The sequence below is a fragment of the Magnolia sinica genome, chromosome 1 (assembly GCF_029962835.1).
Source record: "Magnolia sinica isolate HGM2019 chromosome 1, MsV1, whole genome shotgun sequence".
Lineage (NCBI taxonomy): Eukaryota > Viridiplantae > Streptophyta > Magnoliopsida > Magnoliales > Magnoliaceae > Magnolia > Magnolia sinica.
Window position 1 is genome coordinate 8,576,692 of NC_080573.1, and position 13,780 is coordinate 8,590,471.

Genomic DNA, 13,780 nt, shown 5'->3' on the forward strand with positions numbered 1-13,780 from the left:
ACTAGTCATTAGCGCAACTCACAGCATAATCGTATGGGCATAATGATCCAAGCCGTCGTAGTATGCTATGCGTACATGATTTGTCAGCCCATTATTAGTCCAATTGCAATCAGCCCTTTTAGAATAAGCTCACGGTCACTACGGGGAGCGCAGGGCCCAGCGTAAGCTGACAGCTCGGGCATAGTGTCCCATTACCACCATCCCCGGCTCATGAGGCTACCATCTTAGGATGTTTAATGAACACCCATCATGTGGGCCCATTCTGATTTCATGCATCTATCAAAAAGCACTTTGAAAAGGTCATATGAACCCTCCAATCAATGGTTATGGCTCCACCTAACCAAAACATGTGTATATTTAGTTAGATTACCTAGACAATGGATCCCACCTTTAGTTACATGAAGTGTGAAGTGAAGTGGCAGCAGATTCAGGTGTAGGAGTAGGGAAGTGTTTGTTTCAAAATGTTTTCTAGTATAAACTAGGAAGTGGGAGTGACTGTGCCGATCCGAAGTGTGATTCAAAGCAGGTGCAACGCCTAGTTAGAAGGATTCTGCAACTAGGTCCACCTACTACACGACTAATGTATGTACATGTGTCAAGTTTTCATGTCTGTTTGCTTATATGTATGGTGTAAACTTCTAAATGAAAAAAAAGTTGATTTATAGGAGTAAATTGTAAAGTAAAAATGGTGGAAACTGTCTCTTTTTATAGAGGTATGGATAGAGTGTCTATTTTCTTTAGGGTGCATTTGGATGTCAATACATTTGGATGAAGTATGAACCCAGGTCCTTTTTGAGTGTGTACCTTTTGGAGAAAAAAGATTTTTTTTTTTTTTAAAAAAAAGAAAAGAAGAAGGTTCTTTAAAAGAGGGTATATGTAGTCATTGCTAGATGGATCACTGTATTTTAATTGGAATCTAAAATAGAAGGTTCTTTGGGCAGTGGTGTTCCTTTCAAAAATCAAATTGGTGCATTTCTGTCTTTCCAAAAAAGAAAAAAGAAAAAAAGAGGGCACATTTTTGCTTCAAATTGTGTTGTTTCAAGTCTTTACTAAACATAACTCTGCTCATGATTTGGGTAGAAAGTATCGCTTCTGCTCGAGGTTTCAAATTTTCCCCAAATACGGTCTTATTGAATTCGTCTGGGATGCGCACTGTAACTTTATAGCTGTTCTATTTATACTAAGAACCTCTGAGATGTTGGTGGGTGACTGCAACTTGAACTACAGGCCCAGTTGGAGTGAAATCTCTAATTCTAATTATACCTGAGGAATGCCATTAAAAAAAAAAAAAAAAAGAGCACCGAAGGAAAAGTTGAATCTCTCATGTAGGAGAAGCTATTACTTGATCTTCATAATCATGTTATTGAGCACACCTTTTCTTTTTTTCACATTTGTATCGGATAGCAATATCTTTGTGGATGAGTTGAAGGCATGCCATAAAATGCTCACTCCAAACTTGTGGCAGTTCGCAAGTGATCCATACTGTGGGGATCACTTTTCAATGATCCAGATTGTTCATCAATCATATGGTGTGTCCCAGGATTGATGCACGATGCTTCAAATTACACCTCCAATGTATTCCTTGCCTCTGATATATAGGCAGTGTCCTATATGCAACAGCAAAGTGAATCAATGGCCAGGATTGCTGTGTGAGTTAAGATGTTTGGTTCAGTGCTCATTCATTGTGGTTACCACCAGATGAGCAGTCTGGTTCACTGAAAAGTGGATCATCATGGTGTGGACTGACAGGCTGATGATTATGTCTGAGCATTGTATGATACGTCCTATGTTATTTAGTAATTTCCTTGGTGGAATTTCAGACATATAACCCGCCCGGGGTTTGGGCGAATGGCTAGCGTTGTGAGTTTGCTCCTTGCAGATGCAAGTTTGAGTCCCTTCCCCATGCTTTACCCGATGCACGTGGTTTGCGGGTGCTTGTGTGCATCTGCAGGGATTAGTCTCGCCTTAAAAAGGAGCAGGTCAACAACAAAAATAAAAATAAAAAAGTTTAGACATATATTTGGTGCACGGGATGACAATCTACTATCTAAAACTGAAGTTTTGCTTGAAACTTAGTCCTTCCTCTTTGTAGCTACTATGCAATACCTCCATGTTTGTCCAAGATGACAAGATTTTGAACAACAACCTGTTGTACTTACTAATTACTATTCTGGACATTGAATGGAAGCGGGTAGGATACTGGTATTATGATCTTCTCTTCTAACTCCTGTCTTGAGTGATAATCTTTTTATACTTCTTATTTCTCTCAGGAAAAAAAAAAAAAACTTCTTTTTCAAGTGGGTTTTACTGAGAGTTGCAGTACTGAGTTTATGGTACATTTCCACCATACCGCAAGGTATTCAATAATGGTAACGGTGGCCATAACGGCCACTGCCATCACCATTATGATACGGGCTGTAATGGCCGTTACAGCCTTTAAAAAAAAAAGAAGAAAAAAGATAATAATAATGGACCCTTATGAGCCATTTTTCCGTAATGGCCATTACGGCATTGTAACGCATAACAGTGTCCACCGTTACTGTTATGTAATGGCTGTTACGTAAATGTTTTTGCATACCTTGCCATAGTGACTAACAAAAGAAGCACAGATCATAAAGAAGCTGCAGATTGTGCTTATGTTTGTCTTTGTGGCTGCAGGAATCCTGCAAAGAAGTTCAAGCTGTCATCAGTTATTTGAAACCGCAGGTGCTTCCCTTTTGAAACTCACGATACACTTGATTGATGGATGGATCATTTTGCAGGTTAGCTGCCTGCGTTAAGATGTTTTTTCCCCATGTCTCTCTCTTCTTCTTCTTCTTTTTTTTTTTTTCCTTGCATCATGCTTTTAGTTTTGGATTGCAACTCAGACATTTCTCTCTATTTAATTTGTTGACTATAGGTTGTGTTCCTTGAGTTGTGCTCAAGTCGAGTGGCTATTTTGACCCACCAAAATCTCCAGGTATGTGTTATCTTGCATGACATATCTTTCTTCTGTTTTTGCTGAGACAATCCTGTTTCCTACTATTACCAAGATCTATATCCATTTATACTCATGAATTGGATTGCCACGGAAATAGTGCTATTTCACTAATAAGTTACCTTCCTATAGTCTAACTTAAAAAAAAATACTCATCCAGTTTTCATGCATGGTTCTTTTCTTTGTAATTCTCTTCTTTATTATTATTACAATGATCTTTATTTTTGCTGTTAAACAGGTTCCAACAGTGAATGAAATGATAGACATGTGGAAGAAAAAGAAAATGAATCCTTTTGGTATTCTATACAGCTGGTTCCTTGCTAAGGCATGTTTGTTTATGGGCTTGATGCTTATGCGTTTAGTTCTTGATGTTGTGCAACTTCATAGCATCTTCAGACTTCACATTCACATCATACCATCTTCCATTTGGACATAGAATTTGTCAATCTGGTATCAGTTTTGTGGTCCTCTAGTCTGACCTTAGTGTTTCACATGCATGTTTTTTCTAGGTTGCTGACAAACTTGAAGTTCTCCCTGGTTCTGAGTTTCGTGTGGCATTTGAAGAAGCAATGACTTATGGGGCCAAGGTTATACTGGGTGACCGCCCTGTCCAAGTAAGATTTTGATTTCTCTTAGGCCTTTTGAGAAGACAAGCTTATTAAGAGAGCAATTTAAGGTTCAATGACTATGTACTAAGAAACATCTCTGTTTCATTGCAAGCATGCGCTTCTCTATAGATGTGCTCTACTCATGGAGAGCAGACAAGCTTTACTAAGAGAGCAATTTCAGGTTCAATGACTATGTACTAAGAAACATCTCTGTTTCATTGTAACCATGTGCTTTTCTGTAGACGTGCTCTACTCATGGAGAGCAGTCAATCAGTCGTCTGAATACTACTCTTTACACACGTGCCAATATCACATATAAGATATCTGAACCATGCTCTTCTCTGTAGACATGCTATACTGCTAATTGCTATAGCTACTTGTGAAGAGCAATCAACCAGTTGTCTGAACACTACTCTTTCCACACATGCCAGCATTGCACGCATAGACATCTGAACCATGCGCTTCTGTAGTCATGCTATAGCTACTCGTCGTGGAGAATAGTCGATCAGTTGTCTGAATACTACTCTTTCCACTCATGCCAACATTGCACACATATACATATCTGAACCATGTGCTTCTCTGTAGACATGCACTAGCCATTAGCCATGGAAAGCAGTCAGTCCTCTGCCCGCCGTGGCATTAGCCCCGCCTGCTTAGCACGGCGTCCTTGTCCGCTGCCTAATTTGCCCCGACGATGCCTTGCCTGCCATGGCACTGGCCCCGCCTACTTAGCATGGCGTCCCTGTCCGCCACTCAATTCGGCCCGACGATGCCTTGCCCGTCATGGCACTAGCCCCGCCTGCTTAGCACGGCGTCCATGTCCGCTGCCCATTCGGCCCCCATATGACTTAAGGAGCAGCACCGCTGCCAGGCCCCGCCAACGCCGTCCTATGGTACGGCTAAGTGGAGATTTCGCCCATTTCTGAGTTGGTAGAAGCTCGGCTGCTGCACAGGGACGCCCGCGTGACGGTCGTGCCTAGCCTACTCTTTCCACACATGCCAACATTTTGCACATAAGATATCTGAACTATGCATCAGGTGGGCCCCAAAGTTAATGTGCCATAGCCCAAAAGATATCAGATCAACCTTGTGGTTTGGTGGATCATACTCGTACACTTTATGTGGAGGACTTTTTTTAAGCATCCATTTTTTGCATATATCTGCAGCCCAACTGATATGGTTTTCTGGCCACATCACAATGACAAGTGGGGTCCGTCAGTTGAGTGGTTGGGATCACACACACAAGCTAGATTGGTACGTGTTGAGAGTGGGATTTGGTGGTTGGATGCTATTGCAACTTGCAAGTAGCCATCGCATGGATGGCTGTTTTGCTAGTGCCTTTACAAATTCAGACATCTTTCAGTTACTGTTTTTTTTTTTTTTTTTTTTTTTTAAAAAAAAAAAAACAAAAAAAACAAAAAAAAAGTGGAGAAAATAGTCATCTTTCAGTTGCCTACTGTTGGAAACAGGTTCCTTGAGCGTTCATAATGAAATTTTGAATTATTTCAATTGCAAGGCTAGATTCCTGGCGCTCGTACAAGAGTCGGATTTGGTCGATGGATTCTGTAATTGCTGCTGCAACTTGCGTGTAGCCATCACATTTCCACCTTGCTGTTTTGCTAGTGCCTTTACATAATTTTGACATCTTTTAGTTATCGATGAAAAATAGGCAGAAAACAGACATATTTCAGTCGCCTACTGTTGGAAACAGGTTATTTGAGCATTCATAATGAAATTTTGAATTATTTCAATGCCAAAGCTAGATTCCTGGCTATCGCACACATTCTTTTCATTGTTCTCCATACTGCTGACTTCACTTTTGGAATCTTCATTAGCTTGTGAGGCAGTCTCTTCTCAGATACTGTATTCCCAAACTGTCTTCTTATGCAATACTTGAATGAACCCCAATTGAACATTCTCTGTTGTCTGTTCAGCTGATCACTAACATAATTTTGAATGCAATATTTAATTGATTTTCTGAGATATTCCACATGTCAGACCTCCATTTTATGGTTTTATGCATTCAATCTTGATTCTTGAAGCTTCATATTTTGTAATGGGCTACCTCATTGGTAATTGAACTGTTAACTGGAGCAGATCACACTACGGAGGACGTGGGGAAAAATGACATTGTGGCACAAGATAAAGTTTTTATACTACATGCTTTTCCAAGCAATCTTTTTACCAAGCCCTGAAGATCTCAATAAAATGGTAATTTTTCTTTGTCCTCTATGGTACCATTGATACTCTAATAGTTTTCTTTCTTTGGATAAACGAAGAAATTTTATTGGGAAGAAACGAACATCTAAGGGATTAGTGTGATATTATTAAGCCTTCCACCTTTGCTTACGAAAAAAGAATCTGTGTTTTGTTTCTCAAATCTGTCAATCTGTCACTTTGCAACTGCAAGTAGTAAAGAATTGATGCTTGGTGTTAGATGTTCCTGCTATAGGTGGTTTGCACTTTCTCAAGAAATATTTTAGTAACAAAAAATATGCCAGTCATTTTGTTTTTTTCCTCATTTCAGCTTTGAGATTGTCCCGTAAGGCATAAGAAAGGCATAAAGACAACAAGACAACGGGATCTATCTTGATTCCATGTCATGTAAAATATCAAAAGAATACATAGAGAATCATTAGGTGCTATGGCAAAACTGTTATGATATGACAGTATACAGTTGCCTATCAGTTATCATGCCTATGCTTTTGTGAACACAGTTTAACTCGACATTATGGAGAAACAATTGTTCTGATTATGTTTCACAAGTAGAATCAAAAGTTCCATAGGACGCGTAGAAAGGAATTTAATGAAAGGATCTCTTCAAATTTTAAAAAAATCAAGTATTTTGATGTAGATCACAATGTTTGGTTACTCGATGCTTGTGAAAACCTGCCAGATAGCCATGGAGAGAATATTCATCCAAGGTTTGAGTGGCCTAGCATGGGGAAACTTGCTAGATAGCCATACAGTTGCCTATCTGTTATCATGGCATATGCCTCCATAAACACAGTCTAACTAGATATTATAGAGAAAGGATTGTTGTCATTATGTTTTCCAGTATAAAAAAAAAGTTCCCTAGGACAGAAAGCAATTTACTGAAGACATCCTATGTAATAGGCTATTAGATAGCACTTGACTGTAATAAACCTATGTAATAGTCTATTACATTGCACCTGTGGGAGTTTTGTGATCTCATTGCCGGTCCCCAACCTAGATAGAGGGTTGCATCAGGTTGGCACCTGGCACCAAACTTATGGCATAACTTTCATCATGAAGCCCGAAAAGGTCCTTGTTAGAAAGAAGAAGAAGAAGAAGAAGAGGTATTTGATCTAGATCAAAATGTTTGGTTACACCATGCATGGGAAAACTTGCTAGATTAGCCATGGGGAAAGAATATTCATTAAGGTACGAATGGCCAAGCCTTCTGTTGGGGGTGGCAATGGAAAGGATAAGAAGGGACTTCCTATGGCAAAGGTTGAAGGAAAGGAAAAACTTTTAGCTTATGATGTGGAAGGAGGTTTGTCAGCTGTATAACGAAGGGGTGCTGGTATAAGAATTTTAGAAGTGATGAGCTTGGCTCTTTTGGGAAAGTGGCTCTGGCGCTTTGGAACCGAAGAAAATGCCCTATGGCCCAAGGTTATTGTGGGAAAGTATGGATGTCAAGCTGGAGGATGGGAAGTCAAAGACTATTCTCTCTATAAAGCGTCGTGGATTTGGAAAGGTATAGCTTTGACTAAGCCCAGATTCAATGAAGGTATCACTTTTATGGTAGGAAGCAGGGAAATGATAAGGTTTTAGGAGACTGGGTTGAGGAGACTCCTTTCCAAATAGCCTGTTCGAGAATGGTGCACTTAGCTTCGGCCAAGGAAATCATGGTGGCCAAGTGCTACGATTTTATCAGGTCTGAGGTGGTATGGAATCACCCATGTCGCAGAAATTTGCTAGACAACGAAATTGTAGAGTTCGTGAGACTCTTTGATTTCTTCATACTCAAGTCCGAATTCAAGACAAGGGGGATAGAATGGTGTGGACAAAGGATAAGTCGAGCTGCTTCTAGATTAAGTCATTCTACGATACCCTTAGGCAGAATGATAGAGACAGATTACCTTCAGATGGCTTGTTGGCAGAGGAAAGATCCTAACCATTGACAACCTTCAAATGAGGTCTATGGTTATCCCAAATATGTGTGACATGTGTATGGCATATGAAGAATCAATTAACCACCTCTTCATTCATTGCCTATTCGCTAGTGAGATTTGGTGCTCCATCCTTAATCTTTTTGGTATATTTTGAGCTATGCCTGCTTCAGTCAAGGAGCTCTTCCCTAGTTGGCACGGTGTTTGGCTTAAAAGGAAGGTTTGGGATCTTTGGAGATTGGGTTTTACTTGCTTCTCTTTGATTAAAATGGAAGGCACTTTCGAAACGAGTTGTTCAAAGCGGGGCGAGTCATATCCAAAGTCAAGAATGTTGGAGTGGAATGGGCCTCTTGTGTTTCTTCTTTATAAGGCTGTAATTTTCCCTTTTTGCTTTCTTTGCAATTTTTGTGTGATCTCAGCGTAGTTCTAATAAGATGATTTGTTACTCTTAAAAAAAAAACAAAATTAAAAAAAAAAAAAAAACAATAATAAGAATAATAAAAGAATAAAAACAAAAAATAATAAAAATAATAAGAATGTGTATTTTAATTGAGCTCTCTTCACAAGTGTCAACATGTCTCTGACATGTGCCATTTTATGGCACAATTTCAGAAAAGTGCCATGTTCTTTTTACCTACCCTTTTACACAGCCCTCATCAATTAAGTTGATTAAGGTTGTCTTCCAAAGTAGCTACTTGGAATTCACCCCATTGCATGAAGGTTGCTTTGTGAGTTCCTGCATATTTTTGCTGCCACTACCTCGTCACAGTCATAACTTTTTTGTGCTTGTCTTCAGTTGAAGGAAATGGATGATGTAGACATGTTAACTCTTGTCATTCAAGAAATGAGCAAGGCATTCCCAACCTTGATGGAGACACTTCTTCATGAGCGAGATCTGTTAGTATACTGTTTCACTCCCTTATATCTTGTGGAATTTCTCAACAACATTGTTAGTAATTGTGCCGTTACTCTTTAGGTGCCCTATTCAACCTTATATTACAAAAAAGGGGCTACATCATGAATGAGACTTTCTGTGCTTTTTCGTAGGCTTTCTGTTTGATATAGCTGATACATAAGATTGGAAAGACAGTAACTAAGATTAATCTTCCCTATGTTTAATCCTGCTACTTTGATACATGATAGATGCGGGAACTGTAAATTCCCACAGCTAATGTGTGTTATATGAGCAATTGATTAAAAAAAGGGGCATTATACCCTTATGTGCAGAAAATTGAAAATTCCAGCAACAGTGATGTAATGATGTGTAGAGAAGTCTAACAACAGTTTTAGGAGTCTTAAAAAACAAAGTGGAGGATGGAACCAGCAATCCCAATATGGAGTCTCTCCTATTCAGAGTTGCCAACTAAAGAATTGTTTGAGGCTTCTCTGCAGTATAAAAAAATAAAATAAATAATAATAATAATAATAATAATAATAATAATAATAAATCTTCAAGGTGGAGCTGCAATATCTGTGTAGAAGAATTTCCCTTCTCAAACAAATCCATAACATGATAGTTTTTTTTTTTTTTTGGTATTGGCAATATTAAAGAAGGCGTTATCCTTTCAAAGAAAAAAAAAAAAAAAGTAAAGAAGACTTTATTCCTTTCAATAATTATTTGTCATGTTAAAATTCGGAACTCCCCTTGGGTCCATATTTATAACCACCTAAATACCCAGCTTTCTAAGCCAAAAACATTCTTAACTTGACTTACTATCATATGTAGACTTTTTTTTTTCCCTGAATAATTCATGTGATGACTTTATAAAACCTATCCAAAAATAGAGTTATATTGCTGTAGAACTTTTCTAAAACCAGCCCAATCAAGGAACTTAACAATCTTTGACCAAGAAAACTATGTAAGACTCTTAGGGCCTTTCTAGTTACCATCAAAGTTTTATTTGGATAAGCCTTTCCAGATATGTGACTGTTAAAGTGGGTGTCCATGGTTAGTCAGGCACCCATGGGCACTGATTTCCATAAAATTGGTGGTAGGACTATCTAAAAGAATTTATATCATTTCTTTGCAGAAGCTGCATTGACAAGGAATTGTTTTAAGCCTATCCTCCGTAGAGGACGTGGAGTATTTACTTTTTATGTATACTCCATGTGCCTGGCTGGCACGTGTTACTAGTGAGATTGTCCATCCATCCTCAGGTATCTCCAGGAGTTTCAACACAAGGTCTTGGGTTCGAGTCCTTAACTCAGTGGTAGACTCCGAGGAGTTTCAACACAAGGTCTTGGGTTCAATACCTCTTGGTGGTGAAATCCCACTACGGTGTGCGTAGGTGTGTGTGTTAAAAATATTAAAAAAAGAAAAAAAGAAAAAAAAGGTATCCCATATGCCACATCCAACCTTCAAGTGCTCCATATGTGCAACATGTGCCCACATGTACATATGTCACATGTGCCATGTGCTAGCATACATCTTCAAGCGCCGCACACGTGCCAATTGCTTCCCCGATGCATCTTCAGGTGACCAACATGGATGTGTCACTATCAATCTACACATGAACCATATGTCCACATGTGGCAATGTGCCAAAGATGTACAAAGTGAAAATGTGACATGCTGTTCCTTACTATCCATATCTGGGGTGTTTGTCAAACAGTAGTTAGGACATCAAACAAGCCTATCCAGACAAGCTTTAGCTAGACAAACGTGTCCAGAATAGCTTATCCAAATGGAAGTTTGATAGTAACCAAATGGGCCTTTAATAGATAACTTGCTAATCAAGTTAACTAAGAAATTTTTATTTTTTTGAAAAATAACTTAGAAATTAACTTTGACTTTTGCCTTTCAACAAAAATAAAATAAAATTAACTTTGGCTTTTGACTAAACCAAACAACTAACTTTACCATGTTTCTAACTCTAAGATCCAACATGGAAGCCTTTTCTAATCATATACTACCCAGTTTGACTCACAGTGGACCCCACATGATGATATCATTAACTAAACCCTCTTTTCTTCACAACCACATGCTCAATTGGTAATTTTGATATAACTTCTGAAATACTTATCCAAATCACATAGTATTGGGCTGTTGCATTTGGGGGTGTAACTTGATGGGCAATACGACCAATTTTTTAGAATTCAAATATAAGGCACCTGCAAAGTGGCCCACAAGATAAGTGATGAAAACGCTTCTGCATAAATTATCCCTGCATGGAGACAATGGAGATCTTCTACAATTTAGGAATCTTATAGAAAATAAGTTGCTGGATTCAAGTCAATAATTCAAAAACAGAGTTGCACCAAATTTGTGTTTCCAGATGAAGAACTGCTTTAGGCTTCTCATCTGAAACTTTCTTCTATTTCAAGTCGCTCCACCATTTTAGAAGAACGGCTCTTCTAAAGCAATCCCATCACAGGATGGTAAAGAAAAAGTTAGAAAAGTAACCACATTTCCAACTCAAGTATCATTTTAAGATTCATAATTCCTTTTGGGGAATTGTCTATAACATTCTAAACAACTCTAAAATCAAACTTTCTAAATCTAAATGATTCCTAACTCAGGTTACCATCACATGAGGGCTTTCTAAACCATATTATATCCCGAAAATAAATATAAGTTGGAACATCCATAAGGTCAGACTTGCCTTGTGGATGCCTTGGGTATCGCAGCTGCCGGCTGCTGGAGCACCTTTATAATGTTGTATGCATGACCTACCTTATACATGCATTTGGGCTTGGCAAAGCTCGATAAAATATATGCATCCATTTCAACAGGCATGCATGTTGTTGGATTGGTGGGAGGGCTGTGGCTCTAGGCATCCACTTTCAATGTGCTAAAACTGAAGAAACTGCTAATATATATATATATATATATATATATATATATAAGGAAAGTGAAAAAAAAAAAGGCAAAAGAACTCAATTCTCAGTATTGTTTTGACTGATTCAATTGAATTAGTGTTTTGCTCGGCCACACAAGTAAACCAAGCAAACTAAGACATTAGGAGACTAGCAGTTTGGAAAGGTGGGATTATTGCTACCCACGACAAAGTCTTTGCATCTCATAAAAGTCTGTTCAAGGTGGCTAACAGTCAAGTTGATGCACCTTCATCTGCTAAAGTTTTACCCTGATTTTTATATTTCAAACTGGAATAGTTTTTTTTCCTCTTTCTTTTCTTTGTGTTGAGCTAGTAAATCTGTTCATCCTCATGACATAAGCTTCTAGCATATATAGTTCCTTCACCGTTTCTTTTACGTTCGTTCATGCATCAGGTATATGTCATCTACATTGCTAAAAGTTGCCAGTGAACATAATTCAGTCGTTGCAGTTGTTGGTAGAGGTCATTTGACAGGAATTAAGAAGCACTGGAAGCAGCCTGTTGAGGTTAGCATTCTTTCTTCTGTTGGCTTTCATATTCTATAGTCATTATTTACAAACAAATTATTTGGTAATACCCTTGAAAGATATTTATGATGCCCCTTTTTGTGAATGGGGAGTTATTGGCAAAGTGGAAAAGAAAAGGCCCAAATCAATCTGTCCAAATTATGGAAGCTATTGTGTATACCATCAGTTGAGAGATCTTAAACTCTGATTAATGGACATCAATTTTGCCGAATTTGGACTGCTGAATTTTTTTTCCCAACCATCCAGTAAATATCCACAAATTGGCTAGTTAAATACATGGTTATGAAAATTAGTATCGGCTCGATACGACCTGCTATATGGGGTCGTATTGGTCTGATATGAAAAATCAACCCCATTTCAGTCTGTATTGGGGTTTTTCAGAAATTCCTCGTCTCTTTTCTCTTTTGGAGCACATTCTGATCAAATCTACACCAGATCTAATTGGAACTTTCTAGTTTTTTTTTTTTTTTTTTTTTTTTTGGGAATCTTTTGATATTTTTTCCAAAATTGTTTTTTTTTTTTAAATTTTTTTTAAATTTTTTTTAAAATTTTTTTAATATCATGAAATGTAATGCCCCTATGGGCATTTTGCCCATAGGGTCATTACCCATCAGAATGCCCATTTTCTCTCTCGTCCATCCATACATCCATCCATTTGGGCATACCCATCAGAATCTGTCTGAAAAGTATAATGTGTCCTGCAAATTGATGATTACAAAAGAAAATATAGCAATTATCTACACTCAACCAAAACAAGGCCAGTGATTCTCCAGATATGATCTTCTGTGCGCCAGGCCATTGTGTGCAGCAAATAGATGGTTGGGAAAGAAAATATATCAGTGGTCCACATCCAACCAAAACCAGACCAGAGATTCTTCAAGTTGGATCTTCTGTCCATTGACCATCCACAGTGAGACCCATCATACCAACAGCTTGGATCACTGAAGCATGACCAACTTGTGGAAAAAACCCTACCCTACCATAGGGACTCTCAGCACGAGCATTCTATAAACCTCTTTGGAATAACTTGAAAGTGCTTCTCTATTCTCATTAGGTCGTCGCTGAGTATGGCCTAATGTTCTGAGATCCTTGTTCTTTCGTTGCAGGTAAAGGATCTACTCGAAATTCCCGCAGCAAAATCAGGTATCTCTGCCATGAAGATCCTGAAGTCCCTTGGAGTCGCTGTCACTGGGGTTGCTATTATTTCTGGCATTTATCTTGCAGGCAAGAGGTGACGTGTGGCCCAAGCTGGGAAAGGAAATTCACTGTTCGTATGACATTTATCTCTTGAAAATAATCGATGTGTTTTTTAAAGCACTTCTTGTTCCAAAGAGAAGCATATTTTAGGGTCTGTTTGGTGGAAGATGGGTCAATGAAATCGGACTCTACTTCTGTTTTACATTGCCCTTGTTTTAAATTTCAAATCTGAATTAAAATTCCAACATTTTTTAAAAAAAAAATAAAAAAGAGTTTTTGTGTGGATTTGGAAGGTACCATTGCCATGTGTAGCACCGTGCTGTAGTTTATTGCAATAAGTGCTGCATCCAAACAGCACCTTATTGCTTATTTATCAACTTGTATGAGGAATGAACGCCATTACCATGCTGTCGGTGTCCGATTGGCCACTTAAAAATGGTCTGGAAAGGCTGGGTGTCTACATTCAACGGGCAAAAGTCCACTAAGATGATCACAACCAT

General features: G+C 38.4%; 1 protein-coding gene across 1 annotated transcript; it reads left to right on the forward strand.

Annotated features, from left to right (window-relative positions):
- The first annotated feature begins 2,636 nt into the window (after window positions 1–2,636).
- Window positions 2,637–13,573, forward strand: LOC131238800 (uncharacterized). The gene is made up of 8 exons (XM_058236399.1): window positions 2,637–2,706; window positions 2,900–2,959; window positions 3,216–3,302; window positions 3,487–3,591; window positions 5,683–5,796; window positions 8,518–8,618; window positions 11,951–12,062; window positions 13,190–13,573. The coding sequence occupies exons 3-8, from the start codon at window positions 3,234–3,236 to the stop codon at window positions 13,316–13,318; spliced, it is 630 nt and encodes a 209-aa protein (XP_058092382.1). The 5' UTR covers window positions 2,637–2,706; window positions 2,900–2,959; window positions 3,216–3,233; the 3' UTR covers window positions 13,319–13,573.
- The last annotated feature ends 207 nt before the right edge of the window (window positions 13,574–13,780 follow it).